This window comes from Arvicola amphibius, chromosome 4 (assembly GCF_903992535.2).
Source record: "Arvicola amphibius chromosome 4, mArvAmp1.2, whole genome shotgun sequence".
Classification (NCBI taxonomy): Eukaryota; Metazoa; Chordata; class Mammalia; order Rodentia; family Cricetidae; genus Arvicola; species Arvicola amphibius.
Window position 1 is genome coordinate 15,265,697 of NC_052050.1, and position 18,937 is coordinate 15,284,633.

Here is an 18,937-nt window from a genome sequence, read left to right on the forward strand (position 1 = left end):
TACTGCCGAGGCCCTAGGCTGTACCCTTCCCTACGGGTTGACAGACTTTTGCACAAGAACCTCTGTGGCTCCCTTCCCATAGTCAACTTGGTTTGACACGGCTTCTGGTACCCTAGGCTCTACTCTGGACCTCTCCAGAAGCCTGGCATGAGTCTGTCCCCTGCACTGTCCTTCCTCAGTGTGCCTCTTCCCACAGGATAAAGGTTGTCCAGGGCAAAGGGCGCAAGGTCAGATGCATTTAAGCGGCAGTTCTCAACCTGTGGGTCCCAAGCATTGAAAAACCTACTTCTGATGCTACCTCTTGGTAGCAAAATTACTGTTATGTAATAGCAGCACATATAAATATGTGAGAACCACTGATATAGAGGATTGATATAGAGGTGTTTAGTTAAATACACCAAGCTCTCCCCTTCCTGAGCAAGGCAACCACAGTAGAGGTAGCGGGCCCAGGAGATGACCAACACCCAACCCCCTTTCAGTGGGGTAAGAGAGAAAAAGAAACACAGGCTATCCCTAGAAGATTCAGGAGCACCCTTCCCCTCCCAGGGTTTCTACTGTTTCTCAGAACCCCAAGTTGTGTTGTCCAGGCAGGGCCACTTTCAAGTCCCAGCAGGCCAGCTGATGGGGCCTCCCTCCCTTAGGGTCCCTAGAGGAATGGTACCTCCCCTGGGTCTCAATTTGCATGGCAGGAAGGGGCCTAATGGGGAAGAGGTGGAGAGTAGGCAGGCTGCAGCCCAGGCTGACATACAGTTACATGTTTCTCCCAAAAACCTCCTAAGTGGTTACCGGCCTGGACTCAGAGACAGAGCGCTGACCATGGCCACACTGGTGCCGTCTTCCATGCCCTGCCATTGGCTGTTGTTCCTGCTGCTGCTTTTTTCAGGTACGGCATATGCGACAGACAACAGGCCTGCTGGCTTTGAGATGGGCCTCTCGGTTCGTTCCGTGTCTCAGCTCAGCACTGAGTTTCTTGCTTGCTCAACCTCCTGCCTTTTGCTTTCTGCTTCTTGTCTGCCTCGCTCTGACTGTCCTATGCCCCCAGCTCGTGGGTCTTAATGGGAGGCTCGGGGCCTGAGGGCCCAGCTCCTCTCCAGTCTGGAGGGTTTCAGGTTGAACTGGGTGCAAGGGGCTAATCTCGTTGGCAGTTACGACCTGGAGGAGCCAGCCGGGCCCAGGAGGAAGAGGGACAGCATGTGGTTCCCAGCTAAGTCCTGGGGGCATGGCATGGGAAAGGCTGGTTCCATAACCTGGAAGATAGCATGTTCCAGGAATGGTCCTCCCTTTGAAAGACTGGCCAAGCCCTCCCTGTGTGGCTTTCTTCTCTTTATCTGCAGAAGCTCTAGGCCAGCCTGAGGGGCAAAAGCAGAAGGGAGCTGGTAGTGGGGCTCCTAGGACCCTACCTTACTTCTGCCTTTCTTGTATGGGGACAGGGAGAACTAAGGGGCTTGAAGCTGTAGTTCTGGAAGGAGGAAGTGGCTCTGGGAACGTGGAGGGGGTAAGGGTGGGGCAATCAACTGAGGGTAGAGAGGCCTGACCTAGCCCTGCCCACTTCCTCTCACCCTCCAGGTGAGCCGGTACCAGCCGTGACAAACAGTGACCTGTCACAGAATCTCCAAGGTTAGTTGCCTCAACCATGACTTCACATTAACCACTATGGTCCCATATCTTTGGCCTGGAGCTCCCCATACCTACACCTCTGTAAGGCCTCTCACGGAGGCCCCATTTCTGGATGGCTGTCACCCCTCATCAGGCTAGTACGCGCCAGTCCTGGCCACTGAGGGTCAGAACTAAACCTGGCTTAGAGATAAGAGAGTGACAGCAAGCTAGGATTCTATAGGCCTCAGGCCTGTGTCTGTGTGGTTGAGACCCCACAAACCCCGCAGGCCTAGACACTGAGAAGCGTGAGTCCATGAGAAGGGTCAAGAGGGTAATGGGAGAAGGGTCTCGGGTGACAGGCTAAGGATTCAACCTTTATCACCCTGGAGACAGTGGGGAGTCCTTCAGGATCTGGGGTGAATGTAGAAAAGCCCAGAGGAAAGAGCTGAAGTAACCAATGAAGCCAAGAAGCCTGTTCTGCAGATGAGGTCTGGGATCTGGCTGTTACAGTGGACATGAATGCAATGGGAAGGTTCCAGAATCCTTCTTAAGGGAAGACTAGTGGACAGAGGTTTGAGCAGGAAGAGGTGTGGAACAGAGGCTTGGTGTGTGGCCTCTCAACATGGCTTACTTTCCCACACCTCTGCCTTCACACTGCCTCGTAAACCTAATGCTTCAGACATGGGAAGCAGGCTAAACTGGATTAGTGTCTTCCACGGTGGGCTAGGTTGGCAAACAGGAAGACAATCAGCCAGATTTTGAACCTTGTCTTGATGTCCGCAGGAAGCTCTTGTTCCGAGATCAAGCTGTACCCGAGGTATGTAGCCAAAAAGCGGGGCTCCATGGTGAGGTTTTACTGTTACTCAGACTACCCCACCATCATGACCTGGTTCCGAAAGCAAGAGAAAGAGACACCCCAGGAGCTGTTCGAAGAAGAGGGACACATCTCAAAGATCCACAATGGCTCTACCCACGTCCTCACCATCCAAAACATCCAGTTTGAGGACAATGGTATCTACTTCTGCAAGCAGCAATGCAGTAGAGACTCAGAGGATGCTTGGAGCTGTGGCTCAGAACTTAAAGTCTTAGGTGTGTGCCAGGTAGACTTGTGTTCACATAGCCATCCACACCCACACCCCTGCCTACCAGGGGAGGTGGCCATGGCCTGGAATTCCCAGGATAGCTGCTGGGCGGTTGACCCTGAGGGGGTCCAAACAGTCTCTATAGTTAACCTTCAGTTCCAGCGTTATGTATGCCCTGTCTCCCTGCCCGCTGCCCCAGGATTCAGCACCTTGGAACAGCTGAAGCGGCGGAACACCCTGAAAGATGGCATCATCATGATCCAGACCCTCCTAATCATTCTCTTCATCATCGTGCCCATCTTCTTGCTACTAGACAAGGTGCCCAGAGGAACTGGGGATCCTTGGGAAGGCTGGGAGGTGGGCACAGGGCAGACAAGATGCAGGCAGGTTCTCCATCTTCTCAGACTCTGTGGCTGCTCCCTCAGGAAGGCCCCACCCCGAGTCCTGTCCACTGGCTTACTGTTCATTCACTCATTGGTTCTTGGAGACTCCTTCTTCCCCTCCCCCACCCAGACCCACATCCCTGGCCCATCAGGGTACATGGATGAAGGACCCTAACACTCAAAACTATATTCTTCCACCCTCCCCGTCCCTCCCACAGGATGACAGCAAGGCAGGGATGGAGGAAGATCATACTTACGAGGTAAGGGACAGTGTCACCTAGCAGCTCTGAGCTGCAGTGGTCCCCCTCTTTTGGCACGGTTAGAATATGGCCCAGACCTGAGCTCCAATTCATCTTTCTAGGGCTTGAACATTGACCAGACAGCCACCTACGAAGACATAGTGACTCTTCGAACAGGGGAGGTAAAGTGGTCTGTCGGCGAACACCCAGGCCAGGAATGAAAGCCACCCTCATCCTGCCCAGCTCTTGGGCCTCACTGCTTCCCAATTGCCTGGCTCACAGCCCATCCTTTCCTTCCTGGATCCCCAGCCAGCATCTGAAGCTGGACCACCAATGTCACCTCTCTCTTTAGCCCCTGGTCCCCAGCTCTTGCTGAAAGGCCTGGGGTAGAAGGACAATAGGGTAGTGACGTGGAGTGCGGAGTTCTCTGGGGATAGATTGGACCTAAACGCCATGCAGAATCTGTCCTCATGTTTGGGACAGGAAACAGAGACTTGTGGGAACCTGCACATGGACTCAGAGCAGACTAGCTTCCTGCAGCTCCCAGGAAGGACTATGGTCCCCACTGGTACCAGAAGGGCCTGCGAGGATGTTATTTCTACCATCTTAAGGACTACTTAGCTTGCAGCCCATCCTCTCGTGGAATAAACAGTGTTCTGACAACAGTGGCCTTCATGACATCCATCTCTAGGAAAGGGCTGGGTGGGCGTGGTTCTGGGAGCTACGCTGGCATCTGAACGTGGTACCTATGGCCTTATGAAACTGTCGGGGGAAGTGACTACCCTAGTCTCCCCACCCTTCTCTCTGAAGGCCCAGCTGGGGTCCACAGTCACACCCCTACCCCGAAACAGGTGCTGGAGGAAGAGAATCTAACCTGCCCTTCTGCTGAGCAGGGTTGCCGTCACGCTACTCTCTGTTGAACCAGAGAGAGAGAGAGAGAAAGAGAAAGAGAGAGAGAGAGAGAGAGAGAGAGAGAGAGAGAGAGAGAGAGAGAGAGAGAGATTCCTGCTGGGGGTGTGGGGGTGTGGGGGTGCACGCCTTTATCCCAGAACAAGGGAGACAGAGGCAGGCGGATCTCTGTGAGTTCAAGGTCAGCCTGGTCTAGAGATTGAGTTCCAGGATAGCTAGAGCTACACAGAGAAACCCTGTCTTATGAAAGAGATTGATTCCTAAAGGGAATTTGAATGGTGACTGTTGAGGGCTTTTGGTCAGGGTGATCCCAGTATCACAGAGAAAGAAAGCACCCTTACCCCTGCCCCCTGCATCGGTCTCTAAGGCCTTACAGATCAGGTCCTCACCTACCAGCTGTGAGAGTAACGGGGAGCCCCTTAAGCACCTGGGAAGCCGAGGGCAGTTCAGCTGTAAGCCAAGTCTCCCTGCCAAGCTCTATTAACACATCCTTGCCGACCCTGCTGCGGATTCAAGCAGGTGAATCTTTACCCTGGGCAACTGCCAGGATGTGGGAAAGACAACAGCTCCCACAGGAATTCTGGGCGGGACAGGTGGGTGAGGCACACATGCCTGGGGCTTCAGGTCAGAATCCCTGTCACAAAGTGACCCTGACCTGTGGGCCAGGCTGGTTGAGGTGGGCCTTGTTGAGCCTCCTGGGTCTGGGCTGCCAGAGGGAACTGGCTTGTTTTGCCATCTGCCATCTCCGGCACTGAGCTGAAGCCCTTGCTTTCCTGCTGTTTTGCATACTAGGGCTAATTCTGTCCCCCACCTCTACCAGGGACCAGGCAGTCAGTCAGTAAGGAGCTTTAACTACTGCTCTAAGTAGGATCTCCCCCTGTCTGGGGCTTCCCTGGTTCAGGGGGAGGCCTTGACTTTACTGAAAGACTACCCCCCCATTTCAGAAGCAGGGGCTCCCTGGGCCTTGATTTTTTTTTTTTTTTGTTTGTTGAAAAAATAATTATTTGGGCAGGAGGCACCCCCTTGAGCAGACACCTTCACAGGACAGCGACTTCCTTGGTTTTGATAGAGGAGTCCTACTTGGAGTGTCTGCTGTCTCTCATGGTGTCACACTCAGACTGTCCTGTGAGTCCCTGGACACCTAGAAGTGACACGGGCGGTAGAAACCTAGCTAGGTCAAAATCGTGAGTGTAAGGAACATCTAAGATTGCAGTAGCTTTTTCTGTACCATGACAATCATATATCCTATCCAGCACAAGCCTGATGACTGACTCACGCCTACCCATCCCAGCTACCCAGGTAGAGGAAGAACTCTGAGTTCGAGGCCAGCCTTGGCGATATATTGAGAACTGTCTGAAAAAAATTGAAGGAAGAGCTTAGCCAGAATACTGGATATTTCTCAATCCGAAAAAATGTGGAATGCTTCATGAATTTGTGTGACAGGGTCTCTGACTGACCTGGAGTTCATAGATTGGGCGAACCTGGCTGGTCTCCAGCCCCAAGCAGCTGCCATCCCTGCCTCCCCGGCGCTAAGATTACAAGCATGCCCCATCATGCCAAAGTTTTGTGCTTGAGTTCTAGAAATTGAATGAAAGTCTTCGTGTTTATGCGGCCAGCACTTGCTACCCAAGGCACCTCCCCAGCCAACTGTGTTTGTTTGGTTGGTTTTTTTTTTTTTTTTTTTTTTTAAATATTTATTTATTTATTTATGATGTATACAATATTCTGTCTGTGTGTATGCCTGCACTCTGCCAGAAGAGGGCACCAGACCCCATTAGAGATGGTTGTGAGCCACCATGTGGTTGCTGGGAATCGAACTCAGGACCTTTGGAAGAGCAGGCAATGCTCTTAACCTCTGAGCCATCTCTCCAGCCCCCTGGTTGGTTTTTTGAGACAAGGTCTCACGATACATTCCTGGCTGGTCTGGAACTTGCTCCGTTGATCAAAACTGGCCTTGGACTCACAGAGATCGGCCTGCCTCTGACTCCTGAGTCCTGGGATTAAAGGTGTGCATCACCATGCCCGGTTTGATTTTGTATTTTTAAAGTCACGTAAAATAATTAAGTTTGTCTACTTTTCTATTTATAAACATGGGAAGTTTTTATCATCCTATGAATTCTAAAACATGTCAAGTTTGTATAAGCCAAGAAACAGAACAAGAGTCAAAAGTGGCTCCTGAGCACAACAGATAAATCATCTCTGAACATCTCTCAAGATGCTCTCAAAGTTTTGTGGAACACCCCCCTCATCTACATGGCTTAGTTGTTTTTCGGGGGGAGAGTATCAGGTTCCTTAGAACTGGATTGTCAGACAGTTGTGAATCACTATGTGGGTGCTGGGAATTGAACCTGGGTCCTCTGGAAGAGCAGTCAGTGCTCTTAACCATTGAGCCATCTCTCCAGCCCTTCTGTGTGTCTGGGGTGGGGAGGGGAGTGAGTGGGTAGTCTTAGTTCCTTTACTCAAAGCCCAGCAAGGTCAGCAAAAGTGGCCAAGACTCACAACCAAGTCTTGTATCCAAAAATCAATTCCGCCCACTTAACCACTGCCTCCTTCATGGGGCTGGGCAGCAATAAAACTGACGGGAAAGAGAAAGGCACTAGAGGAAGGGACCAGGGAACGGAATCCCAGGACAGGACACCATTAGCTGTTTTAAAGAGCTGTGCCTTACAGTGTCTCTCTTCCTATTTATCACAAGGTCGGAAGCACTCCCTTTTAAACGGGGCCTGGACCAGCTTCCCCACTACAGAATGCAGCCCAGAGGCCCTTGGTGGGCACATGCCCCATTGCCCACTTGGGGAATCCAGCCAGGTCCCTTGGGGGCCCTGGTTTAAACACAGAGTGGTTCCTCCTCCGCTCAGCTTGACTTCCGGCCCTCTCAAAGCAGGTGCTGCCTGGGCTGGGGCCATCTGACCCATGGCTTTGGGTGTTTTTCCAGCAGAATCAGACTTGAGAGAAAAACAAGGTTTGAGAAGCCACCTCTCTTTGGGTGGGAACAGCGGGTAGTTCTCACTGCCAGACACTGCCTAGCAGGCTGTGCCACCCGTGTGAGGACAGGGCCTTGAAAGTCGCCTGGGAACATTATGGAATTCCCAGATTCAGTCTGCTCTCTTTAGACCACTTCAGAACTAGGGGATTTCTGGATGTTTCCTGAGTCTTGGAGCTGCCCCCCTCCCCTTCTGTGACATCCCCCAGTACTGCATTCTAATGAAAGCATCGACCTTCAAGTGGAGGTAGCTTCCCCAACCCAGAAGTCTTTTCTTGGAAACGCAGCAGACTGCAAAGAACAAAGATTAACAGGCATTAAATTCTGAGTTCAGTTAGAAAGTAGTTTGTTTAAAAACATTTTGACTGATCCTAGTACGACTGTTTTTTAAAAACACCTTACCCTGGTGTGGCGCCTTCCATCTGTAACCCCATTTCCACCACCCCCCCACCCGCACTTGGAAAGCTGAGACAGGAGGACTGAGGCGTGTGCATCCGAAGACAGCCTGGGTGGCAGGTGAAACCCTGTCAAACAGACAAACCAGTACAAAAGTAAAAACATCTTTTTTAAAAAAGCATTTTTTCTTGGGTTCACACAACCCAGCTCTGTCCACAAGGCTGGACGGAAAGCCAGACACCACTAGGGTCACACTCAGCAAGTGTGGGTCTGCTTGTGTAGACTTCTCAGTGCATACGTGAAGCCTTGTCTACTTTTTCAGTTAATTTTTTCATGGCTATGTTACTGTACATTTGTGTGCCTGTCCCTTTCATCTAAAAACAGCTGTGAAGTCGGGCTCAGTGGCTCACAGCTATATTCCCAAGACTTGAGAGTTGGAGGCAAGAGGATTGGCACAAGTTCAGATGGTTGGGCCATACAATGAGACCTGTTTCAAAAAACCAAAACAATAACAGAAAAACGAAAGAATTGTTTTAGTAAAGGGGACTTCTAGACATGACATGTCTACTTGCTATTTGTAGCTAGTTGGCCCTTTGAGCCCACCTTGGTCTTCTGACCCTCTCCCTTGGTTCTCTTTTCCCAAGCATTTGCCCCTGTGAACAGGGACCTCTGGGTCCTCACCTAGGACTGCACCAGCTTGTCCGCACCCTCCATGGCGTGGCTGGTCTTCACCCCAGTAAAAAGAAAAGATGGTGTCCTTTGTTCGTCGAGGTATGCCCACCTTCCTGGTTCAGTGTTTGCCTTGGGGGGTGGATTGGCAGCACTTGCTCAATACCTGAGTAAGGGAACTGGCAGGCACCTGCCGTCCCAGCACGCAGAGACTGAGGCAAGAGGACAGAGTTTGGGTCCAACCTGGGCTACACAATGAGATTACTGTCTCAGCGAGAGAAGCAGGACTGGGTGGGGAATGAGAAAAAGGAGGGCAGGAATGCCAGCCACCTCAAAGCTCCGGGGACAATGGTACAAGGTAACCACATACAACCATAGGACAAGATGACAGGAGGAGGGAGCAGTTATCAAGAGCACCCTTCAGAGGAAGCATCCCGGACTTCTCGACTTTTGTGTATGTGTTTGTGTATGGACGTGTGTGTATGCATGTGGATGTGAGTATCCATGTGTGTATAAGTACACCTGTACACATGTGTGCGTGCCTATGGAGGCCAGAGAACAACTTTGGACAGTGCTATTCCTAGGGTACCATCCACCTTCATATTTTTTTTTCTAACAGAGTCTCTCGCTGGCCTGGAACGGACGGAACCAACAAAGACATTGGCTCCCTATCCTCACGTTCCCATAGACCCTCCGATCTCTGTCACCCCGGAACTAGGATTACAGGGGTAATTCATTCACCCGACTTTTTTTTAAAACACAGGTTCTGAGGACCCTAAGGGAGGTCCTTGTGCTTGCCTGGCACTGTCTGACTGAGGTATCTCTCTACCCCAGTCTTTTTCAGTATGTCTCTGTCCCTGGAGAGTATCCTGGGGGTTACTTAGCAGGTCCAGTTACAAATGTCCATGGATTATCCCTCAGCATCAACAATACGCCACTGGTAGATGGGGTGCCTGCCCAGCCTTCCCCCAGCCCTCTACAGCCCTCCCTCTACTCAGAACCCTCTGCCACATTGTGGGGAGAGCTCCAGGGTCCAAGAAGATACAGGAAGTGAAAGTACGAAGCACACTGAAACGTGCAATACAAATATGAAGGATGACATGATTTGCTTCACTAAGTCAGGCCACATCGGGTTGTTTTTTTGCTACAACTTTTCTTAGCGTCTGTGGATGCCCCACTCAATCCCTTTGCATTCGGTTCCTCCCACCTTCACTGAACATCTGTGTGAGGGCTTGCTACACGGGGAGGAAAGTCCTGCGCAGGCCAGCCAGTGCCGTGGGTGGAAGACTACAGAGTCATCCCTTAGAAACTGCAAGACCCAGGCAGTCTGTCTCTAAACTCCAGTGTCCTCAGCTCTCAAATGAGACACATAGGCTCTGTTGTCCAGTACAGTTTCTGGCACATGGTGGGTCTTCAGAAACACACCTCCCCTGGAAAGGCCCTTGGGAATCCCCAAATAGCACTCTTTAAACTTTAGAGTTTAAAGACTGTGACTCACTGGCTGCTCTCCCAGAGGATCCAGGTTCAATTCCCAGCAACCACATGGTGGCTCACAACCATCTATGAGATCTGGTGTCCTCTTCTGGCAGGCAGGCAGGCATGCATGCAGACAGAACATTGTATACATAATTAATTAATTAATTAATGGGGGCTGGAGAGATGGCTCAGAGGTTAAGAGCACTGGCTGCTCTTCCGGAGGTCCTGAGTTCAATTCCCAGCAACCACATGGTGGCTCACAACCATCTGTACTGAGATCTAGGGCGCTCCTCTGGCGTGCGGGCATACATGGAGGCAGAATGTTGTATACATAATAAATAAATAAATCTTTAAAAAAAAGACTGTGACTCAATAAAGTTAGTGCTAAGACCTATGTACCAACTGGATTAGGGGAGGTTGTACACTTGAAAAACCAGCACTCAGGAAAGTGATGAGTTTGAGGCCAGTCTGGGTTACACAATGAGTTCCAGGGTAGCCTGAACAAGAATGTGTATAATATATATTCTTATGTATGTATGTGTATCTACTTATATCATGTCTATATTTAAACCTGATGTAAAGAATACTGCAGCCGGGCGGTGGTGGCACATGCCTTTAATCCCAGCACTCGGGAGGCAGAGGCAGGCGGATCTCTGTAAGTTCGAGGCCAGCCTGGTCTACACGAGCTAGCTCCAGGACAGGCTCTACAAACTGCAGGGAAACCCTGTCTCAAAAAACCAAAAAAAAAAAAAAAAAGAATACTGCAGAGGAGCAAGCTGCATCAAATGTAATAACCAACTTTGACCTCTGGAAGAGGACAGAGCAAGCAGTGGGAAGGGTGTGCTTCAAATTGCCAGTGAAGAGTGTGCAGAGGTACCCCTAATCCTGCTGGGGTCATCCCTACAACCAGGATGAGAAAAATAAGACTGCCCCCACCCATAGAATTGAACCTCAAGCATAGAGGAGGACACTTTAGGACCAAGACAAGATCTGTGACTTTCTGTGGTACACATAGGAAAGCCCAGAGACAGTCCAGTCTGGAAACACAAAAGGCTTCCAAACAAAGACATCCATGAACTCCACGCTATTAGGGGTATTCTTGTGTATGTCTGTATCAGTTCATGTGTGTGTATGAGTATGCGCACGTGTGTATGAATGTGTGCAGAAGCCAGAAGTCAACAACAGACGGTTTCTCAAGCAGCTGCCTGCCCTGTTTTACTTTTAATATTTTGTTTTGAAATTATGTGTGTGTGTGTGTGTATGTGTGTGTGTGTGTGTGTGTAAATGAATTCAAGGGACTGGAGCATGGGGACTGGAGGAGGGTATTGGGTCCTCTGGAACTATAGTTACAAGCAATTGTGAGCAGGCCTTTGTGGATGTTAGGAACCAAACTTGGGCCCTCTGCAAGGGCAGTATTTGCTCTGAGTTTCTGAGCCAGCTCTCTGGCCCCTTTGCCTTGTTTTTAGTGAAAGGGACTTTCACTGAATCTGAAACTCAGAGATCCAGCTAGAGCAGCCCTAGGGATCCTGAGCCTCCAGCCCTGGGCTTATAGGCACATGCTTTATTAAGGCTGCTGGGATCTGGGCTCAGGTCCTCATGCTTGTGAAACAAGCTCTTTATTGACCAAGCCATCTCTCTGCCTCTAATAATGGGCATTTCCTTTGTTTTTGTGGTTTGGTTGGTTTTGTTTGTTTATTTTGAGGCAGGGTTTCTCTGTGTAGCCCTGGCTGTACTAGAACCTGCTCTGTAGAGCAGGCTGACCTTGAACTCATAGAAATGAAAATGGGTGTTTCTTAAAGACGTCATCTTGAACTGATCTTCTGGAGGCTGGGCTCATAGATGCCAGTCACAGCATCTCCCCCACAGGCCCTGTAGAGGGCATTGTTTGGCAGCCACTGACCCTGAAGGATTCTGGGGTTTCAGTGGTACATGGGGCAACTTTCCAGAAGAATCAGATAAACCCTAAGTTGAGTCAAAGCTTAGCTTCTAGTCGCAGTGAATTCTGGTTTTTGGTCTCTGTCACCAGAGGTCCTAAAAGATGGTCCAGACTAGAGAAAAGATCACCAAAACCCCTATACGACCTCACATTTGGCTTCAGCTCATCCTCCTGGGCCTAGAGCTCGTCATACTAACATTCTATAAAGATGTATCCCCAGGAGTCCCCAAAGTCCCCTGGGCAACTCAATTCTGAGGTCACTTCAGTTTTGAGATGACAAGAGAAAATGTCAATTACCCCCCTCTTCCAAGGGATGCCCCGGGGAGGACAGCAGTGGAGGCAGAAGGCTTGAGGACCATCCTCCACTGCTCATCTAGTTCCTCCTCTATGGGAGAGTTGGAAGGAGGAGGGGAAATTGTGTCCTTCCTTTCCCTCTGGTGTCTTTCTTAGAGCCTGTCTCTCCGGTTACCCCCTGCAGCCTTCCCCAGGCCTGCCTGGAGCAGCCCCTAAGGTCCCGGCAGCCTCCTCAGAATGGTGAATCAGGGGTAGTTGTTGGAAAATGCCTGGAGGATGTTAAGAGGCTGTATCTTCTGGTCCCCAGGAAGGAGAGGTGTAGCGGCCCCAGCATCCACATTGCGGACTCCAGGGATGTGATTTTTCAATGTTGGTTGCTGACAGGACAGCCAGCTACTGGAGAGATATGCTTGCTTGTGTGTTTTCGTGCTGGACCAAGGGCATTCAGTAAACATCCTGAGATCCGAAGATAAGAGATTTAGACGCAAGGATGCTGACACAGCCCAGCCTTCTTTGGTCCTGGCTTTGTCCTGTTTCATGCTTTCCCGTATGCCCGCCCCCAAGCTTCTGGGGCATTTTCACCTGGGAATTGGCAAGGAAAACGAAATGCAGCGAAGGCACCCTTGCGCTCAGGGGTGAGTCCCAGTGCTCAGAAGGATTCAGAAGCTAAAATAGCTGGCTGATCCCACCCAGGCGCTAGGGATAAAGGAGCTTGAGACATGGAACACAGGAACTGCAAGGCCGGGGGAGCTGCTGCCTCAGCAGAACCGGCTCTTAAGGTTGTTCTTTCCGAAACTCAGTCGTCTCTCCCTCTGAAAAAGTGGATTTGGCGGTTACACCACATGCCCAAAACTTTCATGGGACCAAATGGAAAACGTCCTTTGCCTCTTGATGAGGGCTTGACAGATGCTAAGGAGCAGGGAGGGTGCTGTAGTGAGTGGGTAGCAAACCCCGACTCCCAGGGCTGCCAGAAGACTCAAAACCCCGAAGGGCTTTCGGAACTTTGAGTTGCCCCGAGACCTCAGGGCTATAGGGAAGTACTTGAAGTCCATGTCTGTTTACAAGGGTTGTGTTACAAGAGTTAAGCTCTATGGCAGGTCCAAGGAGCAAGGTCCATCACCCCACAGACCTAAGGGGCACCTTTGGGTTTATGGAAGGACAATGTGCGTGGTCGGTACCCTCTAGTGGTCAGTGGTAGCACTACACCCAGCTGCCCTCCACCAGCCTATGTGTTTGATGGGAGAAGAGGTTACCCCCCCCCCTTCCCAACAGGCATATTCTATCTCTGTCTCTCTTTATTTTTATTTATTTGTTTGTTTTTTCGTTTCTTTATTAATTGTTATGATTATGATTATTATGGTTTTTTGAAACAGGATTTCTCTATAGCTCTGGTTGTCCTGGAACTCGCTCTGTAGACCAGGCTGGCTTGAACTGACAGAGATCTGCCTGCCTCTGCCTCCCGAGTGCTGGGATTAAAGGCGTGTGCCACCACCTCTCCTTTTTTTTTAAAAAAAAAAAAAAGATTTATTTATTTATTTATTTATTTATTATGTATATAACATTCCTTCCCTGTATGCTTGCGTGCCAGAAGAGGGCACCAGATCTCATTACAGATGGTTGTAACCACATTACATGTGGTTGCTGGGAATTGAACTCAGGACCTCTGGAAGAGCAGTCAGTGCACTTAACCTCTGAGCCATCTCTCCAGGCCCCCACCTCTCCTTTTTTAAAGGTTAATTTTATTTTTATTGGTGTGTATGTGTATAAGCCTGTGCCACACGTGTGTGCTCGTGGAGGCCAGAAGAGGGCATCAGATCCCCTAGAGCTGGAGTTACACGTTGTTGTGAGTCTCTTGATGTGGGTGCTGGGGACCAAACTTAGGTCCTCTGGTACAACAGCAAGCTCTCTTAGCATGGAAGTCATCTCTATAAACCCAGCTCATGTAGCTTTTGTAGTTGTGGATTTAGGGAACCACACATTCAAGAAGAAAAGGACAAAACAAGGCCAGGAAAATGGTCCAGGAGGTAAAGGCACCTGCAGCCAAGCCTGAGTTACCTGAGTTCAATCTCTGGGACCCACATGATGGAAAGACAGCATCAGTTCCCAAGTTATCTTCTGATTCCTACATACACACACTTCAGGACACACACTCACACACAAACACAATGTAAAAAGATACTTCGAAGGGAACAATGCCGCTTTTGGAAGGTCTCTGTTGCCCCTTCATCCCAGGGAACAAACAACAGCATTTCTGCCCGAGTATCCTGCCCCTGGACTCAGAATGCTCTCCAAAGGACACGTTGGGTGGTCTCTGTAGCTGAGAGCTTGCATAACCAATGCTCACAAACCTGACAAAGGTGGTGATGGAAAGATAAGCTTGGGGACACGACCGCAGGAGAGGAGTGGGAACATGGTGAGTGGGAGGAGCCTCTAAATTATCCATTAGTACAAGCTGTCAGTGGCCCCGGCCCATGAATAAATGTATAGGGAAAAGGCAGGGGCCTTGGGATTGGGGAAAACAAGTAGGGTATAAAAGGGGCATGCAAGGGACCAAGTCCCAGATCCCAAACAGCTCAGGGTCCTGTGGACAGACCACTGAATAGCAATGGCTGCAGGTAAGCATCCTTGCATCCTGCTGGGTGTGGTATGGACCACGGGGCCCTGGAAATGGATTTGAGGCTTCCAACGTGAGTGCAGCCCAACTTCTGCCCATGTTGGAAACACTCCGGGTCCCTACGGGAACTAGGAGAGATTGGCCATCTCTCTCAGTCTTTTCCCATCTCTCTCTAGAGTCTCGGTCCTCCTGGCTCCTGACCTTCACCCTGCTCTGCCTGCTCTGGCCTCAGGAGGCTGCTGCGTTTCCTGCCATGCCCTTGTCCAGTCTGTTTGCCAATGCTGTGCTCCGGGCCCAGCATCTGCACCAACTGGCTGCTGACACCTACAAAGAGTTTGTAAGTTCCCCAGCAATGGTGCCTGCCTGACTGTGGCAGCAGAAGGGGCTCAGACAATGGGAAGTCACAGGGGGAAACTGAGGGAGAGGTCAGGGATCTTAAGCCAATGATGTCAAGATGAACAGACACAGAGTGGGTCCTCCATAAGGTAGCGATGACAGGGGTCTCCAGGCTCACTCTCCGTGACTGCACTTCCTCCAGGAGCGTGCCTACATCCCCGAGGGACAGCGCTATTCCATTCAGAATGCCCAAGCTGCTTTCTGCTTCTCCGAGACCATCCCAGCCCCCACAGGCAAGGAGGAGGCCCAACAGAGATCCGTGAGTGACCACTCAGGCTTTGTCTGCACAAATTCTCTCTTCCCGCCAAGTAACCCTAACTGTACCCCAGGCCAGGGACCCCTCCCCTTCTCCTTGAAGCTGGGGTAACCTTGAAGTCCCAGGCAGTGGTCACTAGGCAATACACTCCACCCAGCCCTTTCTTCTTAGGACATGGAATTGCTTCATTTCTCGCTGCTGCTCATCCAGTCATGGCTGGGACCTGTGCAGTTCCTCAGCAGGATCTTCACCAACAGCCTGATGTTTGGCACCTCAGACCGCGTCTACGAGAAACTGAAGGACCTGGAAGAGGGCATACAGGCGCTGATGCAGGTGAAGAGGGCCCTGGGGTGGGCTGTACTGTCCTTTGCCTCTGCCCAGAGCATAGCTGGGGGCTCACGGCTCTTCTCCGTTTACTCTTGGGAAGGCCTCTTATTCGTTTCTTTCTTCTTATGAAGCTTCCAGGCCTTTCTCTAGGTCCTGGAGTTGGGGGAGGGCACAGCTCTTGAGACTCCTGTGCCTCTCCTGCCCATCCTTCCCACTCTAGGAGCTGGAAGATGGCAGCCCCCGCATTGGGCAGATCCTCAAGCAAACCTATGACAAGTTTGACACCAACATGCGCAGCGATGATGCCCTGCTCAAAAACTATGGGTTACTCTCTTGCTTCAAGAAGGACCTGCACAAGGCTGAGACCTACCTGCGGGTCATGAAGTGCCGCCGCTTTGTGGAAAGCAGCTGTGCCTTCTAGCAGTGCAGCGTCTTCTCAGCGTCTACGCGGCCTCTCCGCAGCATCTCCTCTGTATTTCCCCCAGTGCCTCCCTTGACCCTGGCACCTGCCCAGCCCTATGTGTCATCCTAATAAAATTAAGATGCATCATATTGTTTGGCTAGATGTATTTCTATTATGGGATGGAGGGGTGCTATCAGAGTCCTAGAAGCCAACCTGCAAGAGTACTGTGGGCTGCCAGAAGAACAGCCCTGACTTTCCCTGGACCACATCGAGTCAACACATAACTTCCCCTACTGCATGAGTCTGCTCCCAGTCCATAGTCAAAACCCCAGCTCTCTGGACAGCAAGCCAGCAAGGTCATAGGTCACCCCCATAAAGTACTCAGAGGTGGTCCTCTCTCCTCCAGCTAGAATCAGGAAGACCAACGAGCCCCCTGCCCCCGAGATTAGGAAGAAATGAAAATGAGACAATGAGACACCAAAGGAAAACGTCCTCAAGAGAGAAAACATGAGTCAAATCACAGAATTACTGTGGTGTGTCAATTTTAAGACAGGTTTTCGTCTGTATCGACTACCCTTGGCAAATGGAGGTAGTTCAAGAATGAGTTTGGAAGCTGGGCATGGTGGGGCACAGCTGTAATCCCAGCATTTAAGAGGCTGAGGTGGGAAGACTGTTATAAGTTTGAGGCCAGCCTAGTCTACATAGTGAGATATAGGTTAGCTTAATCTATGTAGCAAGACTTTGTCTTAAACAAAAACAAAACAAATGGATTTGGAACAACCAGAACCGGCAGGGCTGAATACTGAATTAGGGTAAGGGATGGATGAGATTCTAAGATGAAGATTGCCATAGTAATTCCAGTGGGCACCAGGTAGCGGCTGAGGGACGGCTCGGTTGGTGTTTGGTTTGTAAGCATGAGGACCTGAGTTCAATGTCCAGAATCCACATTAAAACAAAAAACAAAACAAAACAAAACAAAAACCCAAATGTGATGGCATGTGGCTGTTAACTGCAGTACCGGGGAGCAGAAACACGCAGCTCCCTGCTCACTTTGTGAATCCCAGGTGAGTGAGAGCCCCTGTCTTAAAAAGCAAGGTGCACAGTGCCTGAGGAGAGACAGCTGAAGTCGTCCTCTTGTCTGCGTAAGCACACACAGCCATATGTACTGCACTCACAAGAACACACACACGCACACACACGCACGCACGCACATACACACACCCGCACACACATGCACACACACACACACACACACACACACACACACACGGTATCAGAGAGAGAAACACAGAAGAGACGAAAGCTCGCTGGGCGGGGACAAACAACTGGCACTATGGAGCACTTCCTTGTGAGGAAGGGGACCTGTGTAAGATGAAGAACCGTGGGCCCAGCTAAACGTGGGCTCAACGGACCTTGTCACCCTTTACCATGGAGAAATAGCTCTCCGAAATCCTCTGAGGTGAGGATATCCAGACGTATACATGCAATTTAATTTTCAAACATTGGAATATATATGGAAAAGATTTTAGGCGACCAAGGCAGGCCTTTCTATTTTGGAAGGCAAGCCCACTGTGATTCTTCGACCGTCCAATCACAGCTGTTCTGTCATTGCCAATTTTTTTTTTCTGACCATGCCACCAATGCCGTTCAGATAGATGACTTTGATCTTGTTAGTGTCAAATTCAGGTGCAAATTCACTGTTCTTCAGACTCAGAACAGTGGGGCAACGCTAACCCTTGGCTTCTCTGAGCTGAAAGACTCTCAACAAATCATTCCATTAAACTATTCTGATTGAAGCAGGGATGAGTCAGTTAATAGACACAGAGCAACAGTTGCGAAACATGCAAAGATGTTGGGGATGGATGGTGAGGAGGTGGTCAAGGACCACATGGGGATGGAGGGAAATGAGCTCCTGGCTGTAAGCCGTTCCCCACTGAGAGTAGCGTCTGTGTCTTCCTCCTACTCTCCAAGTCTTCAATAGTACTGGATAGGTCTTCTCTAACCCTCCTGCTCTGGTCCCTGGGAACAGCCAGGCAGGGTGAGGCTGACTGTGGTAGTGCTTTTAGTCCCAGCAATTGGAAGGCAGAGGCAGAAGGCCAGCCTGGTCTACAGAGCGAGTTCCAGGACAGCCAGGGCTACACATAGAAACCCTGTCTTGAAAAAAAAAAGCAAAACAAAACAAAACAACAACAACAAAAAAAAAAAACAGGATGAGGGTCTGGGTATGTCTGAGGTTAAGAGTTGCTTGTTGTTCTTCCAGGGGACGTGGGTTCCATTTCCAACGCGCATGCTGGGTAGCTTACAACCTGTAACTCCAGCTACAGGAGGTCCAACACCTTCATCTGGCCTCTATGTTTACCTGGGCACATATGGTAGACATGGTAAACATATACACACACTCTACATCCACATAAAAATTTTTAAAAAGCAAATGTTAAACAATTATAACCAGGATAGTACCAAAGTCAAACAACTGTCGGCCCATACATTCCACAAGAAATAAATATCTTCCTGTAGAAAACGATCTGACACACCTCAGCCCACACCGAGGACCTGATAAAACGCTGGCCCCTTTGCTTCCAGGCGACCTGAGAAGGGCTGCCCCGCCCCCTGGAGTAAAAGCCTCCATTAAAGCTGTGCTGCAGGCCCACATTTGGCTCATTCATTTCTGCTGTCACTAACTCGAAGAGTTCTCTCGACTGGCTTTGGTGCTGACAGTTCAGTGTGGGCATGCTCAAACACTTAAAACGGTGAAGATATAAGTTGTTGGGGTTTTGGTTGTTTTGTTGTTTGGTTGGTTTTTGAAACAGGGTTTCTCTGTGTAGCCCTGGCTGTCCTAGAACTCACTCTGTAGACCAGGCTGACCTCAGACTCAGAGCTCCACCTGCCTCTGCCTCCCATGTGTTGGGTATAAAGGTGCAGGCCAGCCTGCCCAGCTGAAGATGTAAGGGTTTTGTTTTTGTTTTTGTTTTTGTTTG

The 18,937-nt window shown here is 50.2% G+C and overlaps 2 protein-coding genes across 2 annotated transcripts; both read left to right on the forward strand.

Moving 5' to 3' along the window:
* Positions 1-762: 762 nt before the first annotated feature.
* Positions 763-3,868, forward strand: Cd79b (CD79b molecule). The gene is made up of 6 exons (XM_038328304.1): positions 763-883; positions 1,567-1,617; positions 2,380-2,685; positions 2,878-2,996; positions 3,280-3,321; positions 3,423-3,868. Exons 1-6 carry the CDS (start codon positions 817-819, stop codon positions 3,519-3,521), a joined length of 684 nt encoding a protein of 227 aa, XP_038184232.1. The 5' UTR covers positions 763-816; the 3' UTR covers positions 3,522-3,868.
* Positions 3,869-8,512: 4,644 nt separating this feature from the next.
* On the forward strand, positions 8,513-15,977 carry LOC119811381 (somatotropin). The gene is made up of 7 exons (XM_042054858.1): positions 8,513-8,615; positions 12,120-12,379; positions 14,281-14,376; positions 14,579-14,914; positions 15,116-15,232; positions 15,401-15,562; positions 15,777-15,977. The coding sequence occupies exons 1-7, from the start codon at positions 8,513-8,515 to the stop codon at positions 15,975-15,977; spliced, it is 1,275 nt and encodes a 424-aa protein (XP_041910792.1).
* Positions 15,978-18,937: the final 2,960 nt, after the last annotated feature.